Source organism: Echinops telfairi, unplaced genomic scaffold (genome assembly GCF_000313985.2).
Source record: "Echinops telfairi isolate 266 unplaced genomic scaffold, ASM31398v2 ScPeMD7_70;HRSCAF=299, whole genome shotgun sequence".
Lineage (NCBI taxonomy): Eukaryota > Metazoa > Chordata > Mammalia > Afrosoricida > Tenrecidae > Echinops > Echinops telfairi.
Genome location: NW_022103968.1, coordinates 67,297,774 through 67,319,603, shown reverse-complemented (window position 1 = coordinate 67,319,603; position 21,830 = coordinate 67,297,774). Strand labels below are relative to the sequence as shown.

The window sequence follows — 21,830 nt, the reverse complement described above, 5'->3', positions numbered from 1 at the left end:
AAAAGCATGTGTGCTAAATGTGGCTGAGGGCTATGGGAGAACCTAGCAGGAGATCTAGAGAAAACTTCTCTAAATAAGAGACCCGAACGAGGAGTGGGATTACCTGAGAGCAGAAGAAGAGTAGGTCAGGGAGGAAACACGTGCACAGACTCAGAAAAGAAATTCAGTACAACTTAACAGAACACATGAAGTGAACGATGAAGTAGGAGGAAGGTAGCAGAGGCCCAGTCCACAAGAAGCGTAGGCAATATTGAAGAAGTTGGATGTCTTCCCCTAAGGGTAACAGGTAAGTATTAAAAATTTTCTCTGATTAAAATTTTACAAAGCAACTTAAGATTGTAGGATAGAAGATGGGACAGAGGGTCAGACTAGGTTTAGGTTATTGTAATCACAGATCTGACTGGAGCAGGTAGAGGTGTGTGGAGAACTTAATGGATATATTTAGGATGTAGAACTGGGATTGTATGGTGTGAGAGAACGAGGCAGGAGGAAGAATCAAGGATGGCTTCAAATTTTCCAGCTTGGGAGAGAAACAGGGAACCCATTGCAATGACTGACATTTAACTCCCCCACCCCCTGGGGTGGGGGGAGAACAACAAAAACACGGGTGAAGGGAGACAGCAGACAGTGTAAGATATGAAAATAATAATTTATAATTTATCAAGGGTTCATGAGGGGAGGGAGGAAAAATATAGGAGCTGATACTAAGGATACCAAGAAAATGATGATGGCAACTTATGTACAAATGTGTTTGATACAATTGATGTATGGATTGTTTTAAGAGCTGTGAGAGTCCCCAATAAAATGATTTATTTAAAACAAAAAATTTTCCCTAGCTTGTACAACTGACTGATGTGTAAGTGGCTGGTGTAAGTACTTATACTTACTATAAGTACTAGTTGTTGAAACAGAAAATCCCTGATGGGGAGGAGTTGGGATTTTGGGGGGTGGAGTGGGGGTAGGGGGTAGGTAAGGAAGACAGCATAAGGTTAAGATGTTTTGGATACTCACTCTGTGAAGGATATGGGGCATCCAAGTGTGCAAGTCCTATACATACTTTGATGTAGGGATCTGGAGTTCAGGAGAAACCGTGAGGCAAAATAAGTAATCTAGAAGGACAGAGGCCTGAGGAAAGACTTAAGAAGTAGATAGAGAACAAGTCTAGCCAAAGACACAGAAGAAGAAAGTAGGGAGGAAAATGGTATTCTGTACAGAAGCCAAAGGAAGAAAACATCTGCAAGACAAAGAATTTTCAACAAAGTCAAATAATGTCCAAACCTGAGGGCTATCGTTTGGACACTGAACAGCATCCATTAGATTTTGTGATATGGAGGGCGCTGGCAACCCTGGCAAGGGAAACAACAGGTCCAAAGCAAGGCTTCTGCTTCCTGCCACCTTCCTTGGCTATCCGCGCTACTTTGGGAAGGGTTTCGCAGTCCTGTCTCCTGCCCTGGCCATTATTCCTTTTTGGATTTTATCTCTGGGTTTCATTTTAGTCAAGTATCTCCTTCCCAGTTGAATTACTGTTTGAAGCTGGGTGATTAACCAACCATCCCCCTTTGTGATAGCTCCTAAGACTGAACTTAAAAAGCAGTCATCGTTTTTTATCTCTCTATGTCCATTTAAGGAGCCCTGCTGTCACTGTGAGGTAAGCACTGGGCTACTAACTCCAAGGTCAGCAGTTCAAAGTCATCAGCCACTCCGAGAGAGAACTAAAAGGCTGTCTGCTCCTGCATAAATTACAGCCCCAGAGACCTCTGTAGGGTCACTATGAGTCAGAATCAACTTGATAGAAAGAGGTTTTTGTTTTGTTTTGCTTTTAGATCAATGTATTTGAGCTCTAGGGGTACATAGTAGATTGTGCGTTGGGCTACTAACTGCAAGGTTAGCAGTTTGAACCCACCAGCTGCTTTGAGGAAAAGGATGTCACCTGATGCTTCCATGAAGACTATAGCCTTGCCATCCTGGCAGGGCAGTTCTACGGAGTAGGAATCAAATCAATGGCATAAAAAGGACAACATACCCATTTACTATACCTGAGAGCTACCTCTGAGAGTGGAAGGCAGGCAAATTTATTTAGGGTTAACACATAACAAAGACAAAACCAGAAAAAAGCAGTCTCTTAAGGATGGACTGACATTCTACCCCAGAGTGCTAGCTTCCTTCACTCTATAGAAGCACTTTTTCTCAACTCAGCTGCATCTGTTTCAATGAGCTTCCACTTAGTCTGATGCTGTAATTTTAAACTGTACACTTATCTTAGATTTGCTAATTTGAAAACACACATGCATACAACTCATCTGTAAGTAAGATTTAACTACCCGGCAATCTGTGCAGCAGACACAAAATTTCATTTGGTATAATATCTAATACTGATGTGAAGCTAATTAAAGATAATTTGGTCTTAATGAGGCAAAGAGAATATAACAGTGTTAATTTCAAAGTAGGCTGATCCATGAAAGTCAAGTAAAATCACTTACTAGTCCTGACAATTCCATAGGCATGTAGATTATCTAATGATTTTCACATTCATATTATTAGAGGTTAGAAGAATTCTTCATGTTTGCCTAATGTTTTATAGTTCCTGGTAATCTTCACATCATTCTCACTGTATCCACACAAGAGCTCTATAGGTGAATAGTGCAGACAATACCATCCTCAACTGACAGATCTACTACAACCACAGGCCAACAAGCAGTGGAGGAGGCTGACCACCTTGTTGGAAAACCATATTTGGGGGTCTTGGGTACTTCATACCTCACCTCACATTTTTTACTACATGGAATAATGATTTTTTTAAAAAGACCTTGTAGTAACTACAGACTCGAACATGCCAACTATTATGAAAATGGCACAGAACTGGGCAATGTTTCATTCTGTTATACATAAAATTGCCAGGAGTGGGAGTCAACTCGATAGCAACCAACAAGAACAGTCTATCAAGCTCAAGACACTTTCACAGTGACACTAGCCATTTAGTTTGTACCTAAGAACGAGGGTCCTGGTGACAGCAGGACGCTTAAGGAAAAGGGAGTTGTCCCGTAATGACCCTGTCAGCATAGAATAGCTAGCCATGCCCATAAATGAAAGGGTTCTTCCTCAAACTGTGGCACACATTAAAAGGCATGCAGTCAAGGACCCAAAGCTTGAGCAGGCACAGTAAGGGCAAGTCACCATCACAAGCACCTTTATGCATGCCCACTCAAAGCTCGGGCATGCGAAGTGAAGAGCAGCAACACGAAGTCACGCATACCCCTGAGCGCATCCACTAAGAATCCACCCATACACACAATTACGCCCCCCAAATGGTTGCCGAGGGAGAGCATAAAGCAAACATGGATTAAGTCTCTCTCAGGGTCTGTCTCTCTCTCTCATTCCATCTCTACCTTCTTTCCTTGTCTCCTCTCCCTTCCAGAGATGGCACATTCTCTCTCTCTTTTGGTTCTGCCATCCCCCCTTTCCCAGTCTCTCCACATGGTCCTCCAGAAACAGTCCATTTTGTCTGTGAGAATGTACTATCAAAAGCTGTGTGTTCACTCATACCGTTTACTGTGACTTGCAATCTTGCTTCTGCCATATGAGTTCTTTCTACACAGAGAAGCAAAAACAAGGCAAACCATTCCATAACCTAACACTGGGAACCAAGGTCCATGTCAATGCAGACTTTTGACATTGTTAACTGAAGAAAAATGGGTACACTTTAATTTTAAGATCAGGAAATAAAAAGATGTCAGGAAGAACAAATCAGTAGACGCCTAATGATTTTCCAGACTTTTAAGTTGATGCCGTCATTCAGTAGCCCTTCTGAAAGTCAACAAGCAAAATATTCTGAGAACCCCCCAAACATGCTGCTATGACCTTTGCTCATAACCAGTCACTTTTGCTTTGACTGGATCATTTCCACCTCTGGTAGCCACTGCTTTGATTGTGCTGATCTTCAGGATCATGCCAGGAAAGTCATGTTTCATCTGTTACAATGCTTCAGAATCTTGAACTTGTTCAAGATTTCCATTGATAGCTCTGCTGTCATCTGCAGCTTTTCTAGGCACAATTTGACATCAAGCAGAAAGTCTGCTCAACTTTTTTTTTTCTTTTTTAGAGTTATATAAGCAAGCTGAACCAATTGAAGTGGCTATGGTGTCGACTACTGTTTCTGCCATGAATCATCGGTCCTCTTCAATTAAGGCAAGAACAAGATTTCCCCCCCCTCACAAATCAATGTGAATAGCCTTGTCATTGTAGGCTTCACCTTCAACATCATTTTGTCCCTTCTAAAAATGAGTCATCCATTTGTAAACTGCTTATTTCTTTAGGGAATTGTCCCAATAAACTTTTTTTTTTAAAGCATCAATGATCTCACCTCTTCTACCCAAGCTTCCTCATAAATGTGTTTGTTTTTCCTTTGATTGTAGCAGAATTTGTGTTGTTCTAATAGAGGTCCCTTTCAAACTAATAGTCTTTTTTTGTCACTGGATACGTGCCGTTAAATGAGATCCTGTTCAGATAGGCTATGACAAGTTAGTCCACATTTATTTTGATCCAAAAGTTTTTAAAAATCCATGCAGTTTTTTTCCTTAGCATGCATTTTCCATGACATTTTGGAAAGGCTCTTGTGAAAATGATACTTTAGATAAAAACTACTAACACAGCATTTTATGTTAAGGATTCCCCTTTATCATTATACATAATTTAAATTCATTCTGGAACCAATAGACTCTTGGGTATGAGGACGTCACTGGGCCCACAAGGCCAACTGGGGTACCATCCAAGCTGTAATCCTCACTTGAGGAAATAAGGAGAACATGATTAGCTGGGCTCACACCCCTCTATTAGATGGCACAGTTAAGTCATGCCAGGCTATTACATTACTTTTTTCCTCATGCTAATGAAGGTGCCACAACAAACGTTTTAATTATAAAACCCTCAGTGACCTCATATGAGCCATTATTTTATTTTGACCCTTCAATTTAAAGACAAACGAACAACAAAAAAGTCCACTCACCCAACCAAAAATAAATGTCTACAGAACACTCCCCTGAATTAGAATAGTGGTTGTGTTTGTTTGTTTTGTTTGTTTAATTAAAATAGCCAATTCCAGAGTGGCAGAGTACACTTGAGGCAAGATTAAGCAAACGTCAACACTGAAGCCAGATTCTATTGCAGAGGCTGGAGAAGCACTTTGAGTCATCCACGGACCCCAAGAACAGGAAGTCGTGAGTTTCCATCATGCTATACATATCTGAGTCCAAGACCACTGGCTCTCTCCACCTGAAGGGAAGAGGGAACCAGCTCACAAATGGACTCCAGCTACATAAGCCTAACCCACTCTTCTCTATGTTTTAAAAGACAAAACAAAAGAGCATTTTTGGAAAGAGAAAATATAGCACTGCCCTAAGCTGGCCCTAAAATATTATCTAAGAAAATTCAGGTGGAAAAAAATTCTGTGATTTCAAAATATACAGGTGATCAAACCTGTCCTCTGGCGAGTCTTGAAAGGAGGAAGGAAGACTGATCACATCAGGGAATCTAAGCTCCACCTCTTTAGAACTGTCCCTTTATACTCTGGGAAGGAGGCCTTGAAGTTATAATCCAGCAGACAATGAATGGTCTTGGGTTCCTATCGAGTCAAGTAAGTGTGTTGTCAAAAGTAAGGAACCATATGAAGGGAATTCTTCCTCCTACATTTAAATGTCTTTTTATCTGTCTAGGCACCGAGACAAATAGTTATTAAAGAAATAAAATGAAGGATGTTTTGAAAGTATGGCCTTAAAATCACTAAGGTTAACCCTAAACAAGTGAATATCACTAAGTTGATCAGTCAATTACACAACAGAATAGCTCATTCAGAATGAATCTCATGAAAACAATCTGAAAATAACAGAGGCATTATGGATGCGGGGGCACTACCTCACTAATATAAAGCAGATTATTGAAATTTGTTTAGCAGAACACTTTCATGATGTTTCCATGCCCTTTTGTCACTATCCATGATACCATAACCAAGTAAATAAATTGTGATGAATTTGTAAGGCCCATCAAAAAGAATGTCAGTACACATTTCTCAAGCAGGGTTTGAAATGTCCTATTTCCAAGGTTAACCCCCATCTAGTCAGATCCCGAAAGCTGATGAACCACATAAGGCTTTTCAAGTTAAACTTTTACTTAAAAGTAGGAATCATTACACAATTTTGTCATTTCACAAAATTTGAAGTAGTTCCTTTATTCAACCATCAAGCAGCTGTTATAAATAGGGATGCATACTTATAGCAATCAGGAACAACAATATCAAACTTGCCAAATAATAACAATGACTGGCACTTTTTACATACTTACCATATCCCTGGTAGATCCTGTGCTGGGCTATTGACTTATATTACCTCATTGAATTCCCTAAAGCCCATCAGTAGGTACTACCATTGCCTTCATTAGTTTAATGAAGAAACTGAAGCACAGAAAGATTAAATAACCAACTCAGGGTACAGGAGCCCGGATATGGCTGATATGGGACACATTTTGCTCTTATTCACTACACTACATGACACTATGGAGCTTTGTAGGCGTGTGTGTGTGTGTGTGTGTGTGTGTGTGTTAAGATAACTAAAGAAATATTTGATCGTGAATTTTAAAAATAACATTTTGAAAAGTTTCAGTAGGCTACAAGAATATTTAAATATTAACATGAAGAGATAAAGTCCAATAATACCAACTGCTCAATTTGTTGACATATATACATATTCATATACACTTTTATATATGTGGAGAAAGCAAGATGGTCTCATGTATCATCTGCTTAATAAGAAGAAAAGATGGCTAGTAAGACCAATTCTTTTAATTTAAACAAAATTTGTACTTTCATTTCCATTATAAAACTGAAGGTGCAGTCTTAAAATTTTTCGGTGAAAAAAAGGTGGGCATAAGAGCTACTGTGAAAACATTTTAGTCTTGTCCTTGCCCGGCTATTCCTTGATTTCAACATTATCGTCTGTGCAGAGAACTCTTTTCTTAACTAATTCCAAACAATGTGAATTTCTTTCATGCTTAGTAATTTCCTGCTTATATAGTTTCCACAATACAGTACTGCTGACTGTCCTTTAGATTCATTATTATTCACCCAGAGTTGGGCTGTAATGTCACACTTCACCAGTAGGTGTCACGACCTGAAACAGGAACTCCAGAGCTCCAATAGTCACGCTATATAGAAAGCAAAGGTGATTCTAGCTATGCTGAACTTAGAAGTCTGGAATTTGCTACACTGAGTTTATATAATTAAGTCCATGCTGGTGTGAAATTAAATCTTAATTATAAAATACTGATACAAGTCGTAAAAGAGACAAAGACACAGATACATCTCTGGATGAGGGAAACCATTAATATGAGGTCATAGTGGTATCCAAGTATTCAGTCAGGACACTAGTTCAATAAGGCAATGTGACAAAGGAAACTCACAAATTCATGATTGGTGGCAGATCGATACATCATAGTTAGAGGTCAGACTACAGAGATGAAAGGGAACAGAGCACTGAATGGGACACATACAATATGTTTGATAAGAGAGCTTACAAGACCGGCGTAAGCCTTCCAAACAAGGCAGTCAGGGCATGGTAGATAGGAAGGGGTCATGACTGTGCCACCCCAGTACTGTCCATCAAGGATACACCCCAGCAAGCCCTAGCTACTGTGCCATGCATCCTGCCTGAAGGCAAGATCTTTGATTATATGATCAGGAGGAATTTAATGGAGGCTTAATCCAGGCAGGGCCTCTGTAAATGGTATTTTGGGCTATCACCGTCATCCATAGCCTTCTGCAAATGGGGATGCTCAGAGTTTAAGCTCTAATACAGGAGCCAAATACTCATTCCTCCCACAACCTCACCTTTACATTTAAAATGTAAAGCCTTTGCTGTTATCAAATCATTTTTGACAGAAGCTATGATGGTGGGGCATCAATGTACAAACAAAAAAAATGCCAACTTACCACTACTGCCACAATCTGCACAAGAAAGGAGTTCTTCTGGTCTCTTTTCACGGTTGGATTCTTTAGTCCCCAAACAGAAGCTACATATTGGAATGGGATCAGCACGAGGCTATGATACAATTAACATAAAAGAAATATAGTTAGTTCTCCATTTTAGAGTTTATAAGATTAATATGAAAAGCTTGGATATTTCTTGAGCAAAGAAGAACTGCTGATTAAGGTACTCAAATCAACATTTTCTGCTAACAACAACAAAAATCTCTTAAATTATTTGATTCTAAGAAGTCTTGGTGCCCTGGTGACGTTATGAGTTGGGCTATTATCCATAAAGTTGGCAGTTTAAATATACCAGCAGCTCAGCAAGAGAAAGCTGGGGCTCTCTACTCTCATAAAGAGTCCAGTCTTGGAAACCCACATGGGTCATTCTACTCTGTCCTATAGGGCCATGATGAGTTGGCAGCAACTTGAGGGCAGTGAGTTTGGTTTGGCGTTTGGAAGGCACCTTGGTGGCATAATGGTTATGAGCTGGGCTGCTAACCACAATGTCAGCAGTTCAAACCCACCAGCAGATCCGCAGGAGAAAGAGGAGGCTTCTCTACTCTGAGAGTCAAAAGTCTTAGAAACCCACAGGGATGGTTCTACCCTGTCCTATAAGCTCACTATGAGTCAGAATTTATTTTATGGCAATGAGTTTGGTTGGGTTTATTACCTGAATTTATGAATGCATAAGAGCAGTATACAATCGGCTCAAATTAGAAACAAAAAAATTAGAAACAATTTATTAAACCAATTTATGAAATCTAAGACATTTTTACTTACATAAACTCAAACCAAACTTACTGCCATCCTGAAATAAAATCAAGGATTCATTGACATCTCAATTATTCCCATAATCTATATGCCCATAATAACCTGATTGATCACATATAGCAATTCAGCCCATTAATATCCACTGGGTCAGAATCATTTAGACTTTATCAAATGTTGCAATGCAAGTAACCATTATTCACCTATTAAATACTGAACATAAAACAATTATGTTTTTGGTGGCATACTAATATAGTTTGAATTAAACAAGATCTTTAAAGTTCAGTGGGATCACTTGAGAATATCAAAACCCCCAAATCCAAATTCACTTCCATCCAGTTGATTCTAATAAAAAGACCCTAATACAGGTCTTTCTGGCAGTTAAGTTGTTGAATAAACCACACCAAGTCACACAAAAGGAGATACATTGCCAATCCCTGATATTACAATTTTATAAAAGAACAAAATTGTCTAACTACACTTTTATTTTACTATGGAAATGACTTTTAACAATGTATAAATCTACATACATTTTAGTGTCTTCATTGTTATTTACTACTAGTAGTAGTAGTAACTAACACTAGAGTTCCCATCCATATGAATAGCTAGCTCTGGTCTAGTTACAGAGTTGGTCTCATCAGTTTGAGGAGGCAAAACTAAATGAGAGCTAAAATTTCACTATTTCAATTCTTCAGACATATTGTTTGCTAGCCATCTTGAATGTTTCTGTGATTGATGTCTTTATATTTAAATTCATGGATTAAAAAAAACCCAAAGCAAGAAAAACCAGTATACTCATAAATGCTGTATAAAGAGAATTAAAAAAACAAGATTAAATCCACATCAGTACAGAATAAGTTACAGCCCTAATTAATATGCCTCATTTGTTCATTCACTCTATCCCAAAGACCTAATAAGAGTGCACTGCCTAGGCACACAGTAGGCATTTGTTAACTGAATTAGTAAAATAAACATTTGAGAGCTTAAAATGTAAACAAATCAATTTCAACTCCAAGACAATTTTCAAATGGCTAAAATGATTTCAACAAATGTCTGGTTTTATTATGACATTGTGTTCAAAATCTGAATTCATCTTATCACCAAACATTGGCAGGCAGAATTATTCTGTATGACTGTTGGCTTTACCTTCTAATAGGAGCCTCCATTAGCTTGCCCCTATTTTCTGCTTTATTTGTTCTTTGAATATGCACAGGCTTTACTTTCAGAGGTAGCTATGCAAATGTATTTGTGTAGCCCCAGTTAAAAAGCACAGAATAAGATAATCTATGTACTAGAAAAAACAAGATAGTCCACAACAAATTGGTCACTGATTCCTGTCACAGTTTTTCACATGCCAGATAACCAGCACTGCATAATTATGGATCCACAGTTATTACTTGCAAATATTCAACTGCAGTACCTTGGGTACACTTTTGTTCCTTTAAATAGCAATTAAAAGAACAATCTGGGTTTAAAGTGACAACATTCCTCTGATAGATTCTAGCTAAGACCCAGTCCTTGTACTAATGGGATTCCTGTTTTCATTTGATGGAGCAATGTTCAAGCCATTGCTGCGTTCCTTGCAGTGATAAATAATTTACTAAATGCCACATATCATTCAAGCAATGAAACAAATCCAAATCTTCAATCCCATTTTTCATTCCCAAATGAATTTTTAGCTTTAAGAATGACATGGCCATCAGCCGGCATTTGTGCTCATTTTTCATTTTTAACTAAAGGTAACGCAAAGGACAAAGGTTGCGAGTAGTTCATGGCCAGAAAGACTGATGTCCAGGGCTCTGCCCCGTAATAGAAGGTACAGATGCTATCACTTCACACTTGCATTCAAGTGAGCCCCACCACACTGATGTATGCCTACCACCACTTATTTTAAGGATAACTATCTCACAATATGCTATAAAACTACTGTATTATACAAAAATGTCTGCCCTGCTGAATTATTGATAATTCAAAGCGTGTTTTGCTAACCTCCGTGTAGCTGAGTCTAATTAACTTTAAAAAATTGTCACTTGTATGAAATGAAACTTTTACAGTAATGCATGTAAAATGGGCCAACGAATTATTATGATTCACTACTCTCAATTAGACTACATAAAGCTGTTTCAAAAAAAGAATCCCCTGTCATAGATTAAAATGGACTGCTGTCAGGAAAGGTCCACGTAAATGGCAATTTGATTTTGCCTAAGTCTACTACAGTCAAGTCATTATTGAAGATGTCTAAAAATAGAAAATCCGAATCTCCAAATTCTTAATTCCTTTCTTTGAAATGTCTAACCTGTTGCTCATACTTTCTTATCATTATGCATGAACATGTAAAACCAACCCCAGAATTAATATTCATGGATTGGTTTAAACATGAAAACATCCAACAACTATGCGAACTAAGATCTGGAAACACTTCCTCCTCCCCTTCTTAAGCAATGACCCTGGATAGCAGCGCCCAGGCTCAAGGCTGCTCTACATAAATTATCTAACAATCCTTTTAGGTGTGCATAGTATCATCCCACTATTAGGAAGAAAATCAAGGACCTAATACATTAGGTAATTTTCCTAAAGTTGCACCGGTTCCAGTGTGGAGCTGGGACTCCACAAGTTTGTCTTCTCTACACTCTACTTCTCACACCTTTTAATACCCTCCCAGATTGCATTCTCTCCTCAGAAAAGCAATGTTTCAAATTATTAGTCCATAGGTGGCAATGATTCTCTTAATGCCTCCTAATCTCTTCCATCCAATTTCTCCATGACCAATGACATATGTTTTAAAAACTATTAAAAATCTAACCACTAGTATACTATTGATTAATTACAATGTTTTTTTAAAAGTACCTTTAGAATGGGGTAAAATCTGATGAAAATCTCTTTAACCAAGTGATCAAACTTAACAAACTGACATATGCCTCCTAGAGGACACAGCACTACTTGAGTGATATTCTTATTGAAAACATTTGAGTCTAATCATAAGAAAAATAAACAGACAAATCCCAATTGAGTACCTTGTAAAACAACTAGGCCAGAGTTCTCAAAACAAGCATATATACGTACACACATCACTGCCATTTAAGGCCCCCAAATAGACAGATCCATTGTTCTAGGAGATGAAAATGAAATACAATGAATGGTCCTGGATCAGATCCTAATTCTTAAAAAAAAAGTATGCATATGGAGCATTAGGGTAATTAATGAAACTGAATATATTCTACTTTTTTGGTATTAGATATTACATACATTTTTGAGAGTATATGATTGTGGCTATATAAAAAAATGTCCTCATTCATAAGAAATGTCTGCAACTTACTCTCAAATAACTCAAAAAACAAACCAAAACCTAAGCGTATCTGTATGTGTATGCACAGGGAGAAAGTAAATATGGTAAAATATGACGGTTTGGTGAGGCTATGTTAAGGGTATGTGGGTGTTCTAATATCAGATATTTTTAAAATTATTTAAATTTAAATTTAAATTTTCTGCACATCTATAAATTTTTTAATTGGGATACAATAACACCTCTCCACTCTCAAGATATATACACAAGGGGGTACCAAAAAAACCCCAGAATTGCACTAAACAGAGCAGGACTTTTGTAGTATGCATTTTTCTTGCTAGGCGAGCATCAAGCAACTCATCTGAGGAAGTCACAGTGAATTTTGCTTGTAAAAGCAATTTCGCTCAAACCTCATTTTTTGTGATGGCCAATGTACGAGAACAACATGCGGCTGTGAAATTCTGTTTCCTATTCAGGAAAAATGCCACAGAAACTGTTGTGATGTTGAACACGGCTTACAAAGCCAGTGCTATGGGAAAAACTCAAGTGTACAAGTGATTTTCACATCTCAAAAAGATGAAATGTCGATTGATAACAAACCATAATTCTGGACGTCCGTCAACTCATAGTGCATTTGGCATTTGTTCCATCCACCAGATCAGGCTGTTAATCAAGCTTTCTATTTAGAGGTTCTGAAAAGACTGCATAAGGGTGTATGAGAAAAAAGGTTTGATTTGTGGCAGACGGGACTGGTTTTGCCACTTCAACAATGCACCCACTCACGCAGCCATCTCAGCGCACCAATTTTTGGCAAAAAACAGCATGCTCTCTTGCCCCATGCACCTTACTCACCTGCTCCATGGGATTTCTTTTTGTTTCTGTGAATGAAGAGGGACATGAAATGACAGCAATTTCATTGTTGATGTAGAACAATGATGCAGAACATAGATGATGTACAAGAGGTGAAGAAAAAAATGAGGGAGATGTATCAGCCATCCACAGATGATTTTGAGAAATGTTTTCAAGAATGGAACCACAGATTTGACAAATGTATTAAGTGTAATGGAGAGTACTTGGAAGGTGATATGGTTGTTTCGTCAAAAAAATTTTTTAAATACATAGCTTTTGGGGGGAGGGGAGATTCCGGAGGGGGGCGGGTTGAGTACCTCCTCATAAAATGAATTATTATGTCATGGTATAATGTATCTCAGTCCAAACAGCTGACTTACAGAAAACAAAGGAGCAGACAATTGTTAATCTACATACTAAGAAAATGCATGCATCAAAACTCTAGAGGAAAAAGGCCTCAGTTTCTTCAAACAACATATAAATGGGGAAGAGGGTGAAGAAACATTGAGAGCCTTTTGAAGGTACTATTTTATTTTGAGGTTGAGGATACTACAGACTCTTAAAATGTCTTCTAATTTGATAACCCAACCTACTGCTATTGAGTTGATTCTGAATCAAGCAACCCTGTAGAACAGAGTAGACCTGCTTCATAGGGTTGCCTAGGCAGTAAATCTTAATGGAAACAACAGCTTCATCTTTTCCTTTTAAAGCATGATAGAAGCAATTTAAAATCAGAGCCAGGAAGGGCCCCTTACAATGTGTGGTCTTTATTTTGATCATGATTCAAACAAACTATAAAGTAAAACAAATCATCGGACCTAGTGAAGGAACCTGGAGAGAGGGGTGGAACAAGCTGGATATTTTTACCTAGTAGGATAGGCTCAAGTTTGTTCTCCATAGGGCTTAGCGCAGAAGTAGTTGTCCAGCAAGGGCAAAAATTAGCTTAAAAACTCAAAAGCAAAACAAAACATAAAGGCTCACTGCCATTGAGTTAATTCTGACTTATAGCAACCCTATACGGCAGGGTACAACTGCCCCTGTGTTTCTGAGACAATAACTCTCAGAAGTAGGAGTAGAAAGCCCTATCATTCTCCCACAAAGTGAGCGGCTCCTGGTTTCAAATTCAGAAGGAGAGAGGCTAGATGTGGCCCACTATGATGATGAAGATAGCACAGTGTAGACAGTAGCCTTGAACAAATTGGGCATCTGGGGTACTTAAAGGACCCCATCCAGATAGAATCTTTTAACGGTTAAATGATCTCTAAAGGCCTTTGCTGGCTCTGATTTTAAATGGCTTCCATCATGCTTTAAAAGGTGCCCTGGTGGCACAGTGGGTGGGTAGGGGAGTGGGGGTTTGGTTTCCAAATCCTTGACTCTGCAGGAAGAGACGAAGCTGTTTGTTCCCATTGAGATTTACTGCCTAGGCAACCCTGTGAAACAGGTCTACTCTATTCTCCAGGTCACTTGATTCGGAATCAACTCAACAGCATGCGTTGGGTTATCATAATAGAAGACATTTTAAGACTTTCAGTATCCTCCATATCAAAAATTAAAAAGTATTTTCTGAGGAAACGTTCTTCAAATCTAGGACAGTACATTTTGAAGAAATTTGTCTGCCTCTGCTTTGCTTTCTGCCATCAGCATCTAAAGAACTGGACAAAAATAAAGTAAAGCTCAGGTACTAATAAGAGACCCTGGTATCCACACTCGCATCCTCCTCCTGACCGTGACAACTGGGATTTGGTAGATTTTACAGTGGTTTCCATTCACAATGACCAGCGATACCCCTCCGTGCCATAATTCTCCTGTGGTTCCATTCTCTTGAATGATCTTCATCTTCCTTGAAGCTACTTAACAAAATATATAACTAGAGTACATTTTGAGTAAAGAAAACCAGGAATCAATTCAACAGCAACTGGTAAAAAACGAGTAAGCATTTTTTAATTCATATATTTACACCTGCATCATGGAAAGACTTGGACTTAAATTGCATTCCGAGTTTCACATTTCCTCATCTGTCAAAAGGGCATAAAAATGTCCAGGTTGTAAAGCTCTGGGGTTGCTGAAGTTTAAATGTGTATGAAAGTATTCTGTAAACTATAAAGTTCTATTTAAATATTGTTACAGTTCCTACAAAAGTCACTTTGATTATAAAGACAAAAGGACCAAGCAAACAACTTCAAGTCCTTAAGCAAACATCAGCATAAATGAACTATTCTGGAGTTTAGAATTATTCTATAAAATACTTTGATTCTCTGTGGTTTCATGATAAACATTATAAATGGTGGAGGAATTTTTTTAAGAGAATGAATTAGTCAGGGAGCACCGGAATAGGGTGGGAAATGCCTCAGTGAGAGCCGAGAGGCCTGTAACTAATTTAACAAGGAATATTAAAGGTTAAAGGGAAAAGATGTCAAAGGGAGAAAAGCACAAATATAAATTTTAAGTGACTAAAACCACCAAAATACAAAACAAAACAAAATCAAAGATGAATATAAATCCTTAGTCCTAAGTGGTAAACAGCTCATATTTGGAGAACGTACGCTATATTTTAGCTCACACAATTTTCAATTCAGTAACTCCAAAACACGTTGTATGGAAAGGGTGTAAGACTCTTCCATAAGGTCTTAAGTTGTACACTTGTTTGTCTACTTGTACTGAAATCAAACGTTTACTCAGTTAGGAAATGCTTTGCTGTTTAACAAAATGTTTTTAAAGTGTCTCACTTGTGTGGAACAAAACACTGTGGCAGAGCCCTGGCAGCTCTGTCTCTTGATTGACAAGTTCCTTATGATCACATAGCTCTAAAACACGGGGATTCAAACCTACTGCCTCCTTTCCTGGTGGTGTGTCCCTCATTTCCTTTGAGTCTGACTCAGATCCCATCCCTTTGGAGACGCTCTCCCTGACTATCCTCTCTAACATGACATTCTACCTGCACACCATTACATTCTCTAGGCCTAACTTTATATTTCATCATACAAGCTATATTATTTATATACTATTTATTTGAATGTATCAATATACATATATTATTTATGTATTATTTATTTGCATGTTGTTTCTTTTACCAACCCAAAAGCTCCATTGTGAGAGGGGATTTGTTCATTGATAGAGCCCTATCCTCAAGGTACCGTATATACTCGTGTATAAGGCAAGTTTTTCTATACATTTTTAATGCAGCTTTTGTGGTAAAATTAGGTGCCTTGGCTGCTATTCGGGTCGTCTTATACTTGAGTATATACATTACATTTGTTGAATGAATGAATGAACAAGTGACAAAATGCCTTTGGGGTTAGAAACTAGTTCTACGTTTCAACGGGCCCAAAAATACACACTAAATTCACTGCCCGAGAGTCAACGCCGACTCAGTGACCACAGAAGACAGAGCAGAGCCACCTCTATTGTTTCTAAGACAGTAAACCTTTACAAACATAGATTGCCACATCTGTTTTCACAGAGTCACTAGTGGGTTTGAATTACTGGGCCTTCCAGTTAACCGCTGAGCATTTTAACCACTATGCTATCAGGTTCCTGTAATATAGACCATATTTCATTTAATTTCTGAATGACTAAAAATATAATGTGTAAAGCAACCATCAATGGCAAAGTGCATTCCATCACTATCTAACGTGAAGGACTTTGTTCCTAATCTAACACACACAATGAATGATATTCACATTTTCTATGCACTTGTGTGTACAACTTGACACGATCAAACCGAAATAAAAAAATCTGCTGTGTGAAAAATTATCTCATCACTATTAAGTCATTTTGTTGTTGTTTGCCCTCAAGTAGGCCCCCAACACGTGGTGACCCCCGTGCACATGGGGCAACCTCCTGTCAGATACTACCTATTAATCAGAGGGTCTGTGATCCACAGTGTTTTCATTGTGCTTTTTATAGGCAGAATGCTGGGCTTTTCTTTTGATCTTTCATCCTAGTCTCTCTTAGTTTACAAGTTCCACTGAAATCTATTCCATACCATAACACACAAGCCTCTGCCGGTTGCACATGAAGTGCATTGTCCAGGAATTGATCCTTAGTCTCTTGAATGCATGGCAAGAATTCCATCAATGAACCATGGTTGCCCTTTAATATTCACTATAGTTTAAACCAGAGCTTCTTAAACTGTGGATAACATAACTGGATGTGTAGAGGTTGCAAAACAACTGGCAATAGTAAAGGCTTCTTTTGAATGCACAGCAACCAAAAATGAAACCCTGGCTTAGACTATAGCTGAGGACATGCTCAGTTGTTAGTAACTAGTTGTGACTACTCTCACCTATTCTCCCTTTGCAAGAAAGGGTATGAGTGAGCAGTAGATTCCAATGAGAGTGACAAAGTTATAAAAGTGTACATCTTCCTATCTGTTAAAAATCTGTATTAGAAACAAAAGTTTTGTCGCTGTTACAATTAAAGAGACAGTTCTTGCTGAAAGGGTACAGAGGATCTACTTGGAGCGGAGAAAACCTTTCGGGAAAGTGGTAATGGTAGCACAACATGATGAGTCAAATTTACCAACTTTGTTACTTTATTTCTGGCAAGAAATTATTTTCCACAAGCTTCATAAATGATGGTGCTACAACAATAGACGTTGAAAATTGTGCCTTCTATTTTGAAGGTGATACATTAATATACGGGGAAATCGTTAAAACTTTGTTACTAAAGAAGTAGACCATTTCTTGCTACCTAACTTATCTAAATGATAACTGTTTGAAAAGATAAAGCATATAGCCCGCTCCTAATTAGGAGATAGCTCATGCATCCTTAATAGCAGTGGTTCTCAACCTTCCTAATGCCGCGAGCCTTTAATATAGTTCCTCGTGTTGTGGTGACCCCTAACCATAACATTATTTTCATTGCTACTTCATAACTGTAATTTTGCTACTGTTATGAATCGTAATGTAAATGTCTGATATGCAGGATGTATTGGGCGATCCTTGTGAAAGGGTCGTTCGACCTCCAAAGGGGTTGTGACCCACAGGTGGAGAATTGCTGCTTTATAGCAATCTGCTTTTAAGTTGTGGTATTTGGAAATACACTACCTATAAAAGTAGGAATAAGAATGTTGATTAAAGAAAGTGATTCTTTGAACGGAAACAAATTTAATTTGACAGTGTGTACAACAATAGCATCTCATTTGTATGTGTGGTCATCCACCCACCATGTGCAATTTTTTGGTGGGGGAGAATACAAGATAAAGCCCACAGATTTGGGGGGGGAAAGGACAATGAAACCATTACCTTTCCCAAGCCTTCAATTTCTTATCTGGGCAATGATTTGGTTTTAAAGATTTTATCTGTAAGTCTCTCCCCCAACCTACCATTAAAAACTGTAGATATTGCATCTATCTTCCTAAAAGGGATCAAAGTATGATTCAACACAGCAGGAAATTCAACACATGGATTTAAGGGAAGCCTGCTTGGGATTTGCAATGGACTCTTTTGGCAAGCATGTCACAATGTTAGCAATATAAGCCCTAGTCTATAGATTTAGAAAAACGAAATTTTGAAATCAACTGGCATTCATGTGTCACAGATCTTTAGTGGTTCCTTATTTAAAAGAAAACTGACAAAGTGCCTCTCAAGTGAATCACAGCCTTGGTGTTGCAAGAACCTTTACTAAAGGAGGCCTGCACTTAGAGACCTACCCTAAGAATAAGAGAGCTGACAGGAATGCAGATGAAAGTTCTATCTTTAAAATGGAAAGAAACATAAGAGAAATAAGAAAACTCTGGTGCTGAATTTTGAAGAAAAGTAAAAAATGTATTGGGTGCTGTTAGCAGAAATTCTGTATAGTAATTCATCTGTATGACAAGGGAACTCTTTCCAAGTAAGGCTAGAAACACAGCATTCATGCATAGATTAAAGGGCAGGTGTAACAAGAATGTACAAGATAGCTGGGAGTTAGTGGAGGTAAGTATCCTGCGAAGAAAGTGTAGTTGGTTTCCTTGATGCCTCAAACCAAAAAACCCAACTCACTGCCCTACAGTTGATTCCAACTCACAGCATCCCAAAAGACACAGTAGAACTGCCCCTGTGGGTTTCTGAGACTCTGTTATGAGAATAGAAAGCCGCCTCCTTCTCCCTCGGAGCAGCGTGTGCTTTCAAACTGCTAGTCTATGATTTGCGGCTCAATGTGTAACTACTAAACCCCAGGCCCCAATGCACCTGCTTTAAGGTCAATGTTGGTACCTACAAAGGTACCTAGGCACAATATGTACATAGACATTATCATGGCCAACCCTGTCAAGAGAAACCTCTTCTCAACTAACAGTTCAGTAAGTAGGCCTCTGGCAAACAAACTTCTGAATCCCTTGCTGGGGAGGGGAGTATCAAAACCTCACTCACTGCCATTGATTCTGACTCATGACAACCCTTTAGGTCCGGTTAAACGGTCTGAATTAGTTTCCGAGAATGCAGATCTTTACAAGGACAGAAAGCCTCATCTTTTTCTCCCCTGAGGACAGTTTAAAGCTGCACCTTTTAGTGTCCTCAGGGGTCTCTAGGAGTCGTAATTGACTTGATGGCAGCTAATTTGGGCTTTTGTGTGGGGGTTTTTTTTTTTTTTTAATTTTGAGACTGATCAAGAAAAGGAAAATGCAAATTACAAATAGCAGGAAGGAAGAGATGTTACTAGAGATACTGAATAATATTGCAATCAATTTTTTTCACTTAATAACAGCTTAAATGTCAATGAAATGGACTGAAAGAAAGAAAATCAATAAAATAAATAATAAATATTAATAAAACAAAAATAAATAAAAATCTGAACAACTATATATGCATTTAAGAATATTATTCAAAATAAAAACCTCATAAATAAAAGCCAGCCAATATTCTCTTATTCTTTTGATGTCTTCAGTATAGTTACCTCGCCTTATTTATAATAACTTGTCTTCCCTATTCATTTATTTTCATTTTTACCAGACTAAATAAGAAATTTCTGAACTTAATGAGTGGTTGTAAAGAATTCGCTTTGGCTGATTGTGCCCGGCTATCAAAATATGTAGCACCTGGGGTCTTAAGGGTTTAAAGATAAACAAGTGGCCATCTAGCTGAGAAGCAACAAAGCCCACGTGGAAGGGGCACACCAGATATCAATGGAATCGGATGTCAGGCATGAAAGGCCCAGAGTAGATGATCACATCGATGTGAATGAGGGGCAGAGCGGAGTGGAGACACAAAGCCCATCTGTAGACAATTGGACATCCCTTTACAGAAGTGTCACAGGAAGGGACGAGCCAGTCAGGGTGCAGTGTAGCTCCGATGAAGCATACAACTTTCCTCTGGTTCTTTAGTACACCATCACCACCGCCACTATCATGACCCCAATTCTACTTTACAAATCTGGCTGGACCAGAGCATGTACACTGGGAAAGATAAGAGCTCACAATGCAGGGAATCCAGAACAGATAAACCTCTCAGGACCAACAGTGAGAGTAGTGATACCAGGAGGGAGAGGGAAAGGTGGGGGAGAAAGGGGAAACCGATCACAAATCTACATATAGCCCCCTCCCAGGGGGATGGACAATGGGAAGGTGGGTGAAGGGAGACAACAGTCAGTGAAAGACATAAAAAAAATTTATAAATTATCGAGGGTTCATGAGGGAGGGAAGCAGGGAGGGAAGGAGGGAAAGATGCGCTGATACCAAGGGCTCAAGTGGAAAGAAAATGTTTTTGAAGGTGATGGTGGAAACATATGTACAAATGTACTTGACACTACGGATGTATGTATGGATTGTGATAAGAGCTGAAAGAGTGCCTAATACAATGATTTCTTTTAAGCTGTAAGAGCCCCCAATAAAATGATTTATTAAAATTAAAAAAACAAACAAAAGAATTAGCTTTCCATTTCCCCATTATGTTTCATTTTCTCTATCTGTAGAAAACGTTTATTTAAATGCAAGAAACCTGATTAAAAAAAAAAAAAAGAAACCTGATTTGTGATCTTCATGACTATTGTTATTATTTTACTACCAAAGGAAGAGCTGGCTGACTATTCAGACTGATACATTTCCTTTTCCTGGGATGCAGAGGGGTTGTATGATCCCTAAGTGTTGGACTATTAACCACTGGGTTACTTATTACTACCAGAAGATTGGTGGTTTGCACCCACCCAGAGGTATATGGAAGAAAAGTCTGGCAATTGGATTCTGAAAGGTCAAAGCCTTGAACACCTTATGGAGCACAGTTCTACTCTAAACAAGTGAAGTCAAATTATTTGGTTTGGGGCATTAGAGAGACCATTCACTTTACTCGAGTATCAAATCTACATAACTCCTAGGAACAAGGGGAGTTATAGCTGGTGTTATAGGAGGACAGGAAGCCTACCAAGAATTATTTTCTAGACAGTAGTTCTTAATGAGATGTGGCTTAGAATTACCTGTGGAGCTTTAATGAATAAGTGGAGCACAAGGGATTTTTAGGGTAGTGAAACTTTTGTATAATAATGTAATAGTGGATACACGAAATTTTGAATTTGTCAAAACTCAAAGAACCAAACAATATAGTGAAGTCTAATGTAAATTATGACTTCATAATATCATGGTTTTAAAAAGTGCATGACTAATGCAAAAAGTTCATAATATAAAACACTGCTACAAGGTCTATCTAGATAAGATAGGCTGGATAAACAATCTGGAGGAGAAAACAACCGAACTGATGGTTCCAGGGGGACGTGGGAGAGAGGAAGGTGGGGAAAAGGAAATGGTGTTAACAAACCCAGGGATGAGGGAACAAGTGATCCAAAATAAGTGGCAAGGAGGGTATAAGAGGCCTGATAGGGCTTGATCAAGGGCAATGCAACTACTGCATTGCTGAAAACCAAATGAAGGCTGAGCATGATAGTGGGACAAGAGGAAAGTCAAAGGAAATAGAGGAAAAAACTAGGAGGCAAAGGGCATTTATAGAG

At 38.4% G+C, this 21,830-nt stretch overlaps 1 protein-coding gene across 3 annotated transcripts in view; it reads right to left on the bottom strand.

The window, feature by feature from the left end:
- The window catches only part of KAT6B (lysine acetyltransferase 6B), a 268,823-nt gene that overhangs the window by 79,812 nt on the left and 167,181 nt on the right, over nucleotides 1-21,830 (bottom strand). For all 3 annotated transcript variants that reach the window (XM_004701185.3, XM_004701187.3, XM_045291271.1), the window contains exon 4: nucleotides 7,976-8,084. In XM_004701185.3, the coding sequence (XP_004701242.1) occupies nucleotides 7,976-8,084 (109 nt within the window). The remainder of the gene's footprint in view (nucleotides 1-7,975; nucleotides 8,085-21,830) is intronic.